Source organism: Mustelus asterias, chromosome 6, assembly GCF_964213995.1.
Source record: "Mustelus asterias chromosome 6, sMusAst1.hap1.1, whole genome shotgun sequence".
Lineage (NCBI taxonomy): Eukaryota > Metazoa > Chordata > Chondrichthyes > Carcharhiniformes > Triakidae > Mustelus > Mustelus asterias.
The window spans coordinates 147,765,294-147,782,087 of NC_135806.1; the positions used below are offsets into that span (position 1 = coordinate 147,765,294).

The 16,794-nt window shown below is 48.0% G+C and overlaps 1 protein-coding gene across 10 annotated transcripts in view; it reads left to right on the forward strand.

Annotated features, from left to right (window-relative positions):
• The window catches only part of LOC144495209 (nipped-B-like protein), a 728,344-nt gene that overhangs the window by 547,920 nt on the left and 163,630 nt on the right, over positions 1-16,794 (forward strand). For all 10 annotated transcript variants that reach the window (XM_078215273.1, XM_078215271.1, XM_078215278.1 and 7 more), the window contains 3 exons: positions 7,007-7,115; positions 8,809-8,945; positions 12,394-12,534. In XM_078215273.1, the coding sequence (XP_078071399.1) occupies positions 7,007-7,115; positions 8,809-8,945; positions 12,394-12,534 (387 nt within the window). The remainder of the gene's footprint in view (positions 1-7,006; positions 7,116-8,808; positions 8,946-12,393; positions 12,535-16,794) is intronic.

Sequence of the window (16,794 nt, forward strand, 5' to 3'; positions counted from 1 at the left end):
GAGATGCAAAAGCCCAGTCTGCAGGTACAACAGGTGATCAAGAAGGCAAATGGGATGTTGGCCTATATTGCGAGGGGGATAGAATATAAAAGCAGGGATGTCTTGATGCACCTGTACAGGGCATTGGTGAGGCCGCAGCTGGAATACTGTGTGCAGTATTGGTCCCCTTATATGAGGAAGGATATATTGGCATTGGAGGGAGTGCAGAGAAGGTTCACCAGGTTGATACCGGAGATGAGGGGTTTGGATTATGAGGAGAGGCTGAGGAGATTGGGTTTGTACTCGTTGGAGTTTAGAAGGATGAGGGGGGATCTTATGGAGACTTATAAGATAATGCGGGGGCTGGATAGGGTGGAGGCGGAGAGATTCTTTCCACTTAGTAAGGAAGTTAAAACTAGAGGACACAGCCTCAAAATAAAGGGGGGTCGGTTTAAGACAGAGTTGAGGAGGAATTTCTTCTCCCAGAGGGTGGTGAATCTCTGGAATTCTCTGCCCACTGAGGTGGTGGAGGCTACCTCGCTGAATATGTTTAAAGCGCGGATGGATGGATTCCTGATCGGTAAGGGAATTAAGGGTTATGGGGATCAGGCGGGTAAGTGGTACTGATCCACGTCAGATCAGCCATGATCTTATTGAATGGCGGGGCAGGCTCGAGGGGCTAGATGGCCTACTCCTGCTCCTATTTCTTATGTTCTTAAAAGATAAAATTGTATCTGCCTCTACTACTACCTCTGGCAGCTTGTTCCAGACACTCACCACCCTCTGTGTGAAAAAACTGCCCCTCTGGGCACTTTTGTATCTCTCACCTTAAACCTATACCCTCTAGATTTAGACTCCCCTACCTTTGGGAAAAGATATTGACCATCTAGTTGATCTGTGCCCCTCATTATTTTATAGACCTCTATAAGATCACCCCTCAGCCTTCTACGCTCCAGAGAAAAAAGTCCCAGCCTATCCAGGGTCTTTTTCCGGCTGGAGGTCTGTGACCAGTGGTGTTCCGCAGGGCTCTGTACTGGGACCTCTGCTATTTGTGATATATATAAATGATTTGGAAGAAGGTGTAACTGGTGTTATCAGCAAGTTTGCGGATGACACGAAGATAGCTGGACTTGGGGATAGCGATGAACATTGTCGGACAATACAGCAGGATATAGATAGGCTGGAAAATTGGGCGGAGAAATGGCAGATGGAATTTAATCCAGATAAATGCGAAGTGATGCATTTTGGAAGAACTAATGTAGGGGGGAGTTATACAATAAATGGCAGAGCCATCAAGAGTATAGAAACACAGAGGGACCTAGGTGTGCAAGTCCACAAATCCTTGAAGGTGTCAGCACAGGTGGAGAAGGTGGTGAAGAAGGCATATGGTATGCTTGCCTTTATAGGACGGGGTATAGAGTATAAAAGCTGGAGTCTGATGTTGCAGCTGTATAGAACGCTGGTTAGGCCACATTTGGAATACTGCGTCCAGTTCTGGTCGCCGCACTACCAGAAGGATGTGGAAGCTTTGGAGAGAGTGCAGAGAAGGTTTACCAGGATGTTGCCTGGCATGGAGGGTCTTAGCTATGAGGAGAGATTGGGTAAACTGGGGTTGTGCTCCCTGGAAAGACGGAGGATGAGGGGCGACCTAATAGAGGTGTATAAAATTATGAACGGCATAGATAGGGTGAACAGTGGGAAGCTTTTTCCCAGGTCGGAGGTGACGAACACAAGGGGTCACGAGTTCAAGGTGAGGGGAGCAAGGTTCAACACAGATGTCAGGGGGACGTATTTTACACAGAGGGTGGTGGGGGCCTGGAATGCACTGCCAAGCAGGGTGATTGAGGCGGACACGCTGGGATCGTTTAAGACTTACCGAGATAGCCACATGAACAGACTGGGGATGGAGGGATACAAAAGAATGGTCTAGTGGGCACATGAGCAGCGCAGGCTGGGAGGGCCGAAGGGCCTGTTCCTGTGCTGTATTGTTCTTTGTTCTATTCTTTCACAGGATCACCCCTCAGCCTTCTAAGCTCCTGGGACTTTTTTCTCTGGACCGTAGAAGGCTGAGGGGTGATCATATAGAGGTCTGTAAAATAATGAGTTACATAGATCAGCTAGAAAGCCAATATCTTTTCCCAAAGGTAGGGGAGTCTAAAACTAGAGGGCATAGGTTTAAGGTGAGAGGGGAGAGATACAAATGGGTCCAAAGGGGCAATTTTTTTCACACACGGTGGTGAGTGTCTAGAACAAGCTGCCAGAGGTAGTAGTAGAGGCGGGTACAATTTTTGTCTTTTGCGTTTAGAGTGTTACATGGGTAAGATGGGTAAAGAAGGATATGGGCCAAATGCGGGTAATTGGGACTAGCTTCGGGGTTTTAAAAAAACTTGCCAGCCCAAGCCTGGATTTTGTCCAGGGCTGGCTGCAATTGGACATGGATTGCTTCAGTATCTGAAGAGTCGTGAATGATGCTGAATATATTGCAGTCGTCGCCAAACATCCCCACTTCTGACCTTATGATGGAGGGAAGGTCATTGATGATGCAGCTGAAGATGAATGGGCCTCGGACACTACCCTGAGAAACTCCTGCAATGATGTCCTGGAGCTGCGAAAATTAACCTCCAAGCAGCACGACCATCTCCCTTTTGCTGGGTATAACTGCAACCAATGGAGAGTTTTCCCCCTGATTTCCATTTATGCCAATTTTGCGAGGGCTTCTTGATGCCATACTCAGTCAAATGTTGCCTTGGTGTCAAGGGCAGTTACCCTCACCTCATCTCTGGAGTTGAGCTCTTTTGTCTATGCTTGAACCAGTAATTGGCCCGGTTGGATTTGTCCTGTTTCTTGGGTACAGGACATACCTGGGCAATTTTCTACATTGCATGGTAGATGCTAGTGTTGTAGCTGTACTGGAAACTGCGTGGCCATTTAATACAATGACTGATCTGATAGTTACCTCAAACCTGCATCCTGCCTACCCCTGATGTAGAAACATAGAAGATAGGCGCAGGAGGAGACCATTTGACCCTTCGAGCCTGCTCTGCCTCTCTCGCAATGAAGACCAACATGCCATTTGCTGCCTTTACCACCTGCTGCACCTACATGCTTGCCTTCAGCGACTGGTGCACAAGGACACCTGGGTCCCCTTGCACAATCCCCTCTCCCAGTTTACAGCCATTCAGGAAGTAATCTGTCGCCTTGTTTTTGCTTCCAAAGTGAATAACCTCACATTTATCCAAATTATACTGCATCTGGCATTGATTTGCCCACTCACCCAACCTGTCCAGATCATTCTGAAGGATCTCTGCATCCTCGTCACAGTTCACCCTCCCACCCAACTTGGTATCATCTGCAAACTTTGAGATGTTACATTTTGTTCCCTCATCCAAATCATTAATATATATTGTGAATAGCTGGGGTCCCAGCACCAATCCCTGTGGCACCCCACTAGTTACTGCCTGCCAATTTGAAAAGCACCCATTAATTCCTACTCTTTGTTTCCCCTCTGCCAACCAGTTTTCTATCCATTTCAATACACTTCCTCCAATCCCATGCACTTTAATCTTGCATGATAATCTCTTGTCATCCCCTTGCTTACCAAAAATCTATTCACCTCTGCCTTTTCCACCTTTTGAGGAAGAGTGTTCCAAAGACAATCATCTGAGTGAATAAATTTCACTTGATCTCTGTTTTGAATGTGTGATCCTGAATTGAAGATCCTCCCACAAGTGGAAGCAATCTCTAAACGTCCACTTTGTCAAGATCCCTCAGCATATTATGTGTTTAGCCAAGTCACCTCTTACTCTTCTAAACTCCTGTGTTTACAAGCCTAGTCTGTCCAATCTTTCCTCATAAAACAACATGCCCATTCTAGATGTTAGTCTGGGAAACATCTGAACTGCCTCCAATGCATTGACATCCTTCCTTAAATAAGGTGACCAATGCTGTGTACACAACTCCAGATGTGGTCTCATTAGTGCTCTGTAGAACTGAAGCATATCTTCCCTATTTCTGTAATCCATTTCCCACACACTAAATGATAAATCACTTTCTATTAGCTTTCCGAATTATTTGCTTTACCTGCATACTAGTCCTTTGTGATTCATGCGCTCGGACATCCAGATAGATCCCTCTGCAACCTCTCACCATTTAGGTAATATGCTTTTTTATTCTTTCTGCTAAGATTGACAATTTCACACTTTCCCAGATTATACTCCATTTGCCAGATCTCTGCCCACTTATTTAACCTATCCATATCCTTAGATGAGCAAAATACTGTGGATGTTGGAATCTGAAACAAAAAGAGAAAATGCGGGAAAAACTCAGCAGATTTGCCAGTTTTTCCAGTAGACCTGCTATGCTTTTCCAGCATTTTCTGTTTTTGTTTCAAACGCCTTCTGGAAATCTAAGTACAGTACATCCACCAATTCCCCTTTAACCACAGCACTTGTTACTTTCTCAAGGAAATCCAATAAGTTGATTAAACATGATTTCCCTTTCACAAAACCATGTTGACTTTGCCTGATTACCTTGAGCATCTCCAAGTGCCCTGCTATAACTTTAATCAAAGCTTTTACCATTTTCCCTATGACAGGGTGGCACAGTGGTTAGTACTGCTGCTTCACAGCACCAAGGGGCCCCGGTTCGATTCCCGGCTTTGGTCACTGTCTGTGCGGACTCCGCATGTTTTCCCTGTGTCTGCGTGAGTTTCCTACGCGTGTTCCAGTTTCCTCCCACAGTCTGAAAGATGTGCTGGTTAGGTGCATTGGCCATGCTAAATTCTTCCTCAGTGTACCCGAACAGGCGCCAGAGTGCAGCGGATTAAGGGATTTTCAGAATAACGTAATTGCAGTGTTAATGTAAGCCTATTTGTGATACTAATAAAATATTTTTTTAAAGATGTGAAATTAACTGGCCTGTAGCTTCCCACTTGCTGTCTCCCTTTTTGTATAATGGAGTTACATTTGCTATCTTCCATCCTGATGGGATTTTTCTTGAATCGAGGGAGTTTTGGAAAATTCAAACCGATGCATCAACTATCTCACTAGCCACTGCCTTTAAGACCCTAGGATGAAGTCCATCCTGTCAGCCCGCAGCTCCAACAATTTACTCAATACCACTTCTCTGGTGATTGTAATTTTCCTGCGTTCCTCCCTCCTCTCCATTTCCTGGTTAATAGCTGCTTCTGGGATGTTACTTGTGTTCTTTGTAGTGAAGACTCATGCAAAATTAACCTAACATCTCCTTGTTTTCCATTATCAATTCTCCCACTCTATAGGACCAATGGTTGTTTCTTTTTGAAATATTAAAAGAAACTTTTAGTATCTGGTTTTGTATTTCTGGCTATCTTTCTCCAGTACTTTAATTTTTCCCTCCTTATTAACCGTCCTTATATTTTAGCCTTCCACCTGTCTTTGCACAATTATATGCTTTCTCTTTCAGTTTGATACTATCATTAGCTTCTCTACGGATGATGTGTCCGTCCCTTGGACTTTTTCCTACTCATTGGAATGTATCAAATTCTGTTTATTCTGAAATATCCTCTGAAATATATGTCTTAGAAACTAGAAGCAGTAATACGCCATTCGGCCCTTTGAGCCTGCTCCACCATTCATTTTGATCCAGACTGATCATCGAATTCAATATCCGAATATCTCTTGACCCCTTTGGCCCCAAGAGCTATATCTAATTTCTTCTGGAGAGGTAACATGACACCAGGTTATAGTCCAACTGGTTTATTTGAAATTACAAGCTTTTGGAGCACTGCTCATTCATCAGGTGAAGTCAGCGCTCTGAAAGCTTGTGATTTCAAATAAACCTGTTGGACTATAACCTGGTGTCATATGACCTTTTATTTTGTCCAAACCAGTCCAACACTGGCATCTCCACATCATAATTTCTTCCTGAAATCAGACGTTTTGTCCTCAACTACATTCGGTGATAGTGAATTCCACACATTCCCCACCCTCTGGGTGAAGAAATTTCTCCACACCTCAGTTCTAAAAGGTTTACCCCTTATTCTCAAACTGTGACCCCTAGTTCTGGATTCCCCCACCATTGGGAACATCCTTTCTGAATCTACCCTGTCTAGCTCGCCCTGTATCTTGATTGAACTAATTCTTACCCTAATTTTCCAATTCACTTTAGTTAACCCAACTTTCATGCCCTCTATTTAAGTTTAAAAATATTGTCTCAGACCCTCAAAATATTGTCTCCTCTCCCTCAAACTGAATGTAAAATTCAATCATATGATTACGACAACTTAGGGGTTCCTTCAGTCTGAGATTGTTGACTAGCCATGAGCCCACATTTTGCACACACAAACTGGTGTGGCTTACATGTGACTCCAGCTCCACAATAATGTGGTTGACGAGTAACTGTTCTTGGTAATGGTCTAGCAGGGCAGTCGGTGATGGACAACAAATGCTGTCCTTTTCAATGGCACCCGCATCCCATTATATATATATATATGTGTGTGTGTGTGTGTGTGTATGTACAAGTTGCTGTTTTCACTTGATTTTCTACTGTATTATGAACCTTTCAAGTAACATAGAAATAAGGGCAGGTATAGGCCCTTCGAGTCTGCTCCGCCATTCAGTCTGATCAAGCTACTCTATCTCAATGCCATACCCCTGTGCTTAACCCCTTAACTAGGCTGAGGTTTGGATGGAAATGTATTTTGGAAAGTTTCAGCTATGGAATCCAAATGTTGTGCTCGGGCTGAGATGAGTAATTGCTGCCGGCGCCCTTATAACTTTAGCAGGTGATTAAATTGACTGCGCTTTAGATTGAGAGCATTCAGCATTTGTGTTCAGTCAATTGAAATGTAGATGACCAGTCACATATATGGTATGCTCACCGAAAATATAGAACCATAGAAAACTTACAATCCAGAAGAGGCCATTCAGCCCATTTTGTCTGTGCCAGTAGATATGTCAACTTCATCTGGCAACTGTGGTGGAATAGATATTGGCTGCCAGCAGGGGACTATAGACAAAGTTAACTGAACTCTGCTGTATGCTTTCAGTTGTTGAAGTCTGAGGAAGATGCCTCATACAAGCCTGTGAAGAAGGCCTGTGTGCAGATAGTGGATAATCTGGTGGAGCACATTCTGAAATATGAGGAATCACTAGCAGGTAAATGGAAAAGAGATTAAATATAACCGTTCAGTCCCCATTAAAAGTCATGTCATGAATACCTTTGCAGCACGGAAACTATTCAGCCCATCAAGTCCCATACTGGCTCTCTGTAAAGCCTTCCAATCAACCCTATTTCTTTCCCCTGCCCTCCCTTTTATCCCCATGCCCAGAAAGTTAATTTCTCTCAAATGCCCATCCAATTTTGATTTGAAATCGTTCTTCCTCTCGGCTTCCACCACCCTCCTAGGTAGTCATTATCAACTGCTATGCTAAAAGTTCTTTAACACATCCCAGCTGCTGCGCCAATAGGAACAGCTTTTCTTTGTTTACCTTACCTAAACTCATCATCAACTTGTGCCCCTCTTAAATCCCATGTCAACCTCCTTTGCTTCAAGTAGAACAACCCCAGCTTTTCCAATCTAACCTTGTAACTAAAATCCTCCATCCCTGAAACCATTTCAGTATATCTCCTCTGCACTCTCTGCATCCTTCCTAGAGTGTGCTGATCAGATCTGGATGCAATACTCTAGCTCTGGCCTATCCAGAGCTTTATATAGGTTCAGCATAGCCTCCCTACGTCATGCCTCTACTGATGATCCCGTATGCTTTGTCAGATGTGAAGTTTTCTTCACCCTGACTGTTTTATGTCTGACCATTGACTTGATCGTGGCTTTTCCTTACCGGCTAACTTGTTGATATTATTTGATGCCAATACATAACTTTAATTTTAAATTAATATATTTTAGGGTTATTTTGGTTTAAGATGTGGGAGAAGGTGGCACATTGGGAATGTCTCTGGGTAAGTAATCTAGAGGCCCAAGCTAATGCTCTGGGGACACATGTTCAAATGCTACCATGGGAACTGATTAAGTTTAAATCTAGTCTCAAGAATGGTGACCATGCAATGATCATTGATCCCATGAAAAAATACATTTTTAAAAAGCAGCCAGTTATAACAGCTACAGTCGTGTTATAAGAGCTGCTAGTGTGATGAGAACTAGATTCTTATATCCTCCCTTCCTGGAAGGCTCTATCCGTTTTGGTCTATTCCCCCTGCTTTGTGGCATTTTCTCTAGCTTCACAACATCAGAGTCTTTGCAATGTTCTCCCTAATCCACAGCCACTTGTTAACAGGACCCTTGACCATGTCATCCCCATTTTCCAGGTGATTCCATTCTCTGTGATATCCCTATTCACTCTTCTCCACAACTACTTCCAGGCACCTTTTCTGTTCAACTACGGAGAATGTAGTTTATGTTCATTTATCTTCCATAGAAATGTGGAAGGCTCCAAGGGTACATAAGACACTGAGTTAGATGCACGGTAAAGCTTCTTCTGCATCACCCCATCAAAGAACCCTAGGAAAGGTACAGCACGGGACTAGGTACAGAATAAAGCTGCTGCTACACTGTCCCAGCAAATCGAGCCATGTGCCAAGCTCCTACTCAGTCAGGATGATATCCTTGAGCATTGGTTCTACATTGCATCAATGAAATTTTTCACCCACTTCATTCTCTGTTTCTGAAAATAGTCCCCAAAACCTTTCTGCAGCAAAAATTATGCTGAAATAATTTTGATGATTAAATGATGAGGCTTGACCCAGGTTATTTATGGGCAATATGTTGTTATTGGCTCCATGTCACATGAGGTGTTTTGACTGCTAGTGTTAACTCCTGTTTTATCCCTTCAGATTCAGATAGTAAAGGCATGAATACCAACTGTCTGGTGGCCTGTTTAATCACCTTATACTTGTTCAGCAAAATCCAGCCGCATCTGATGGTGAAACATGCAATGACGCTTCAGCCATATCTTACCACGAAGTGTAATGTAAGTGCAGCCTCTGCCATCCAACTCCAGCTGTTAGTTCAGTTTAACACTTCCTATTCCTTTCATATGGATTTTCACTTGTGTTAAATTGATGAATTTAAGATGTATGCAAAATAACTGGTATCGGTACCGAATTCAGCCATATGACTTGAGTGCTTTCATTGACTGCTGATGCACGTACTATACTTTGGTTTGGATCCTGACATTTTAGCAGCCTTGTATCAGTACTTCATGACTGTCCAGTACTGCTGTGTTGGCAGCTTTATTAACAAAACGGGTGAACTCAAACTCTGGAGCTTCTAATTTAAAGCATTCCTGTGGTAAGGTCAACGTAATGCTTGTCCTACAATTCTAGACTGGGACGTAGGAATTCCTCCAGCTTTCTGTTAGACGGATGGCAAATTGACCATTGCTTCCCTGATAATGCAGTTTATCTGTGCCACTTCCAAAAGAGAGATTGTTTATTACTCTGAAACATTCTTTTTTTAATGTAGAAATCTGGGAGAAACAGTGTTGACGTTTTGCAATGAATATGACCTTTGGTTCCAAGGAAGAGAGATATTTGACCCGAAATGTTAACTTTCTCTCTCCACAGGTGCCGACCTGCTGAGTTTTTCTAGCACTTTTTTAAATTTCAGATTTCCAGCATCTGTACTGTTTTGCTTTTATTTCAATGGCCAATTGATGCTGGCCTTGCAAATACAAAACATTAGAGAATGCTCAGAGATCTGAAGGAGGTGTTCAAAATTGAGATACTTTAATAACTCAGAAATGACATTTCCACTGGCTAATGTGGAAACAAATTTAAGATATGTGACTATGTTGACTTTAAGAAAGAGGCAAACTCAATAGGGTCTTTTAAGAGACTCCTGGATGAGTACATGGGACTTAATAGGATGGAGGGTTATAGGTAGGCCTAAAAGGTAGGGATATGTTTGGCACAACCTGTGGGGCCGAAGGGCCTGTTTTGTGCTGTAGTTTTTCTGTTTCTAAGATGTGTAGGTTGGATTGATTGAGGGTGCGTGGGGTCCTTAATTATGCTGGCTCAGGATTTAAGTTGGAACAAAGAAAATTACAGCACAGGAGCAGGCCCTTCAGCCCTCCACACCTGCAGCGACCATGCTGCCCGACTGAACTAAAACCCCCTACCCTTCCGGGGACCATATCGCTCTATTCCCATCCTATTCATGGTATTTGTCAAGATGCCCCTTAAAACTCACTATCGTATCTGCTTCCACTACCTCCCCCGGCATTGAGTTCCAGGCACCCACAACTCTCTGTGTATAAAATCTGCCTTGTATATCTCCTTTAAACCTTGCCCCTTGCACCTTAAACCTGTGCCCCCTAGTAATTGACTCTTCCACCCTGGGAAAAAGCTTCTGACTATCCACTCTGTCCATGCCTTTCATAATCTTGTAGACTTCTATCAGGTCGCCCCTCAACCCCCGTCGCTCCAGTGAGAACAAACCAAGTTTCTCCAATCTCTCTTCATAGCTAATGCCCTCCATACTAGGCAACATCCTGGTAAATCTTTTCTGCACTCTCTCCAAAGCCTCCACATCCTTCTGGTAGTGTGGCGACCAGAATTGAACACTATATTAGGAGAAATTTCTTCACCAGAGTGGTATGTCTGTGATGTCCTGGAGGTGAGATGATTGACATCCAACCACCACAACAATCTTCCTTTACGCCAGGTATGACTGGCGTAAACCAATGAGGGTATTCTCCCGATTCCCTGTTTTGCTATGGCTCCTTGATGCCATACTGGTAAAATGCTGACTTCATTGATCATGGAATCCTACAGTGCAGGAGGCGGCCATTTGGCCCATCGAGTTTGCAACGACCACAATCCCACCCAGGCCCTATCCCTATAACCCTATGCATTTACCCTAGTTAGTCCCCCGACACTAAGGGGCAATTTAACATGGCCAATGCACCTAACCTGCACACCTTTGGACTGTGGGAAGGAACCGGAGCACGCGGAGGAAACCCAAGCAGACAAGAGGAGAATGTGCAAACTCCATGCAGACAGTGACCCAAGCTGGGAATCGAACCTGGGTCCCTGGCGCTGTGGGGCAACAATGCTAACCACCGTGCCGCCCATGCTAAATTGCCCCTCATCTTATGAGGAAAGGTTGAGCAGGTTGAACCTATGTCCATTGGGGTTTAGAAGAATGAGAGGTGACCTTACTGAAACAAATAAGATCCTGATAGGATTTGACAGCGCTGTTAGAGTTGTACAGGGTTTTGGTGAGTGTGCCTCTCGCGTATTTCATGCCGTTTTGGTCTCCTATGCTTAAGAAGAGATTATACTTGCATTGCAGGCAGTGCAGCCAAAGTTTATGAAATTGCTGTCTGGGGTGAGGAGCTTGTCCTATGATGAGAGGCTGAGCAAACAGGTTCTGTTTTCTCTGTAGCTTAGAAGAAAGAGGCAATCCCATTGAAAAGTATAAAATTCTGAAAGGGCTTGAGGTTTCCGCTGGTCGGGTATTCTCATAACGTTTTTAAAAGTACTTGAATGTGCACTTTAAGTGCCATAATATCCAAGGCTCTGAACCATGAACTGGCAAGTGTTTTAGGCTGGGTGGCTGTTTGTTAACCAGTGTGGATATGATGGGCTGGATGACATCCTGCTCTATGATTCTGCTGTGGAATTCAATTCCAGGGTTATAGGCTTAGCAGGTAGTGAAGGGAAATGGGAACAGGTTGGTTTAATATGGCTGTTCACTGGCTGATTCAGGTTAAATAACTCAACTTTGTATTAGTGTTTTTGATTTGGTTTGATTTATTGATTTACAGTGAAAAGTATTGTTTCTTGCGCGCTATACAGACAAAACATACCGTTCATAGAGAAGGAAAGGAGAGAGTGCAGAATGTCGTGTTACAGTCATAGCTAGGGTGTAGAGAAAGATCAACTTAATGCGAGGTAAGTCCATTCAAAAGTCTGACAGCAACAGGGAAGAAGCTATTCTTGAGTCGTTTGGTTCGTGACCTCAGACTTTTGTATCTTTTTCCCAAAGGAAGAAGGTGGAAGAGAGAAAGTCCGGGGTGCGTGGGGTCCTTGATTATGCTGGCTGCTTTGCCGAGGCAGCGGGAAGTGTAGACAGAGTCAATGGATGGGAGGCTGGTTTGCGTGATGGATTGGGCTACATTCATGACCTTTTGTAATTACTTGTGGTCTTGGGCAGAGCAGGAGCCGTACCAGGCTGTGATACAATCAGAAAGAATGCTTTCTATGGTGTATCTGTAAAAGTTGGTGAGAGTTGTAGCTGACATGCCAAATTTTCTTAGTCTGCTGAGAAAGGAGAGGCGTTGGTGGACTTTTTTAACTATAGTGTGAAATGAACATCTAAGAGCCCTCTTTCAGAGAGCCAGCATGAGGGCAAAGGGCCAAATGGTCTCGTTCTGCATTATAAAATTAAAATTTCCCTTTTTTCCCCATTTCCAGACACAGAGTGATTTCCTCGTCATCTGCAATGTGGCAAAGATTTTGGAACTGGTAGTCCCATTGATGGAGCATCCAAGTGAGACCTTCTTGGCCACAATAGAGGAAGACCTCATGAAACTCATCCTTAAGCATGGAATGACAGTAAGAATAATATAGGACGACACAGATTTAGAGTTCAATTGGGAAAAGGAGTCTGAAGTTAGAAATATAGTAAATAGGTGCAGGAATAGGCCATTCAGCCCATCGAGCCTGCACCACCATTCAATATGAGCATGATTGATCATGCACTTTCAGTATCCCACTCCCGCTTTCTCTCCGTTCCCCAAGATCCCTTCCGCCACAAGGGGCACGTCCAGCTCTTTTTTGAAAATATCTAATGAACTGGCCCCCACAGCTTTCTGTGGTAGAGAATTCCACAGGTTCACAACTCCGAGTGAAGATGTTATTCTTCATTTAGACTTGGAGTACTGTGCTCAGTTCTGGTCGCCTCATTACAGGAAGGATGTGGAAAAGATTGAAAGGGTGCAGAGGAGATTTACAAGGATGTTGCCTGGATTGAGTGGAATGCCTTATGAGGATAGGCTGAGGGAGCTCGGTCTTTTCTCCTTGGAGAGAGGTAGGATGAGAGGAGACCTAATAGAGGTGTATAAGATGTTGAGAGGCATAGATCGGGTGGACTCTCAGAGGCTTTTTCCCAGGGTGGAAATGTCTGCTACGAGAGGACACAGGTTTAAGGTGCTGGGGGGTAGGTACAGGGGAAATGTTAGGGTAAGTTTTTCACACAGAGGGCGGTGGGCGAGTGGAATCGGCTGCCGTCAGTGGTGGTGGAGGCAAACTCAATAGGGTCTTTTAAGAGACTCCTGGATGAATACATGGGACTTAATAGGATGGAGGGTGAAAGGTAGGCCTAGAAGGTAGGGATATGTTCGGCACAACTAGTGGGGCCGAAGGGCTTGTTTGGTGCTGTAGTTTATCTATGTTTCTATGTTTCATCTCACTCCTGAATGGCTTACCACTTATTGTTAGACTGTGACCCCTAGTCCTGGACTTCAGGTTATTTTCTTCAGAATAGTGATCGTGTTTTGCCATCCCCCCCTCTACCTACCCCCCACCCCTTTTACCCCCCACCCCTTTTACCCCCCCACCCCTTTTACCCCCCCACCCCTTTTACCCCCCCACCCCTTTTACCCCCCACCCCTTTTACCCCCCCACCCCTTTTACCCCCCCACCCCTTTTACCCCCCCACCCCTTTTACCCCCCCACCCCTTTTACCCCCCCACCCCTTTTACCCCCCCACCCCTTTTACCCCCCCACCCCTTTTACCCCCCCACCCTTTTACCCCCCCACCCCTTTTACCCCCCCACCCCTTTTACCCCCCCACCCCTTTTACCCCCCACCCCTTTTTACCCCCCCACCCCTTTTACCCCCCCACCCCTTTTACCCCCCCACCCCTTTTACCCCCCCACCCCTTTTACCCCCCACCCCTTTACCCCCCCACCCCTTTTACCCCCCCCCTTTTACCCCCCCACCCCTTTTACCCCCCCACCCCTTTTACCCCCCACCCCTTTTACCCCCCCACCCCTTTTACCCCCCCACCCCTTTTACCCCCCCACCCCTTTTAACCCCCCACCCCTTTTACCCCCCCACCCCTTTTACCCCCCCACCCCTTTTACCCCCCCACCCCTTTTACCCCCCCACCCCTTTTACCCCCCCACCCCTTTTACCCCCCCACCCCTTTTACCCCCCCACCCCTTTTACCCCCCCACCCCTTTTACCCCCCCACCCCTTTTACCCCCCCACCCCTTTTACCCCCCCACCCCTTTTTACCCCCCCACCCCTTTTACCCCCCCACCCCTTTTACCCCCCCACCCCTTTTACCCCCCCACCCCTTTTACCCCCCCACCCCTTTTACCCCCCCACCCCTTTTACCCCCCCACCCCTTTTACCCCCCCACCCCTTTTACCCCCCCACCCCTTTTACCCCCCCACCCCTTTTACCCCCCCCCACCCCTTTTACCCCCCCACCCCTTTTACCCCCACCCCTTTACCCCCCACCCCTTTTACCCCCCCACCCCTTTTACCCCCCCACCCCTTTTACCCCCCCACCCCAAAACTCCACCACCCTTTTACCCCCCCACCCCTTTTTACCCCCCCACCCGTTTACCCCCCCACCCCTTTTACCCCCCACCCCTTTTACCCCCCCACCCCTTTTACCCCCCCACCCCTTTTACCCCCCACCCCTTTTAACCCCCCACCCCTTTTACCCCCCCACCCCTTTTACCCCCCCACCCCTTTTACCCCCCCACCCCTACCCCCCCACCCCTTTACCCCCCCACCCCTTTTACCCCCCCACCCCTTTTACCCCCCCACCCCTTTTACCCCCCCACCCCTTTTTACCCCCCCACCCCTTTTACCCCCCCACCCCTTTTACCCCCCACCCCTTTTACCCCCCCACCCCTTTTACCCCCCCACCCCTTTTACCCCCCCACCCCTTTTACCCCCCCACCCCTTTTACCCCCCCACCCCTTTTACCCCCCACCCCTTTTTACCCCCCCACCCCTTTTACCCCCCCACCCCTTTTACCCCCCCACCCCTTTTAACCCCCCCACCCCTTTACCCCCCCCACCCCTTTACCCCCCCACCCCTTTTACCCCCCACCCCTTTTACCCCCCCACCCCTTTTACCCCCCCACCCCTTTTACCCCCCACCCTTTTACCCCCCACCCCTTTTACCCCCCACCCCTTTTACCCCCCACCCCTTTTACCCCCCACCCCTTTTACCCCCCCACCCCTTTTACCCCCCCACCCCTTTTACCCCCCCACCCCTTTTACCCCCCCACCCCTTTTACCCCCCACCCCTTTTACCCCCCCCACCCCTTTTTACCCCCCCACCCCTTTTACCCCCCCACCCCTTTTACCCCCCCACCCCTTTTACCCCCCACCCCTTTTACCCCCCACCCCTTTTACCCCCCACCCCTTTTACCCCCCACCCCTTTTACCCCCCACCCCTTTTACCCCCCCACCCCTTTTACCCCCCACCCCTTTTTACCCCCCCACCCCTTTTATCCCCCCACCCCTTTTACCCCCCACCCCTTTTACCCCCCCACCCCTTTTACCCCCCCACCCCTTTTACCCCCCCACCCCTTTTACCCCCCCACCCCTTTTACCCCCCCACCCCTTTTACCCCCCCACCCCTTTTACCCCCCCACCCCTTTTACCCCCCCACCCCTTTAACCCCCCCACCTACCCCCCCACCCCTTTAACCCCCCCACCCCTTTAACCCCCCCACCCCTTTAACCCCCCCACCCCTTTAACCCCCCCACCCCTTTTACCCCCCACCCCTTTTACCCCCCCACCCCTTTTACCCCCCCACCCCTTTTACCCCCCCACCCCTTTTACCCCCCCACCCCTTTTACCCCCCCACCCCTTACCCCCCCACCCCTTTTACCCCCCACCCCTTTTACCCCCACCCCTTTTACCCCCCCACCCCTTTTACCCCCCCACCCCTTTTACCCCCCCACCCCTTTTACCCCCCACCCCTTTTACCCCCCCACCCCTTTTACCCCCCCACCCCTTTTACCCCCCCACCCCTTTTACCCCCCCACCCCTTTTACCCCCCCACCCCTTTTACCCCCCCCACCCCTTTTACCCCCCCACCCCTTTTACCCCCCCACCCCTTTTACCCCCCCACCCCTTTTACCCCCCCACCCCTTTTACCCCCCACCCCTTTTACCCCCCACCCCTTTTACCCCCCACCCCTTTTACCCCCCACCCCTTTTACCCCCCACCCCTTTTACCCCCCACCCCTTTTACCCCCCCACCCCTTTTACCCCCCCACCCCTTTTACCCCCCACCCCTTTTACCCCCCACCCCTTTTACCCCCCCACCCCTTTTACCCCCCACCCCTTTTACCCCCCCACCCCTTTTACCCCCCCACCCCTTTTACCCCCCCACCCCTTTAACCCCCCCACCCCTTTAACCCCCCCACCCCTTTACCCCCCCCACCCCTTTAACCCCCCCACCCCTTTAACCCCCCCACCCCTTTAACCCCCCCACCCCTTTAACCCCCCCACCCCTTTTACCCCCCCACCCCTTTTACCCCCCCACCCCCTTTTACCCCCCCACCCCTTACCCCCCCACCCCTTACCCCCCCACCCCTTACCCCCCCACCCCTTTTACCCCCCACCCCTTTTACCCCCCACCCCTTTTCCCCCCCCACCCCTTTTCCCCCCCCACCCCTTTTACCCCCCCACCCCTTTTACCCCCCCACCCCTTTTACCCCCCCACCCCTTTTACCCCCCACCCCTTTTACCCCCCACCCCTTTTACCCCCCACCCCTTTTACCCCCCACCCCTTTTACCCCCCACCCCTTTTACCCCCCACCCCTTTTACCCCCCACCCCT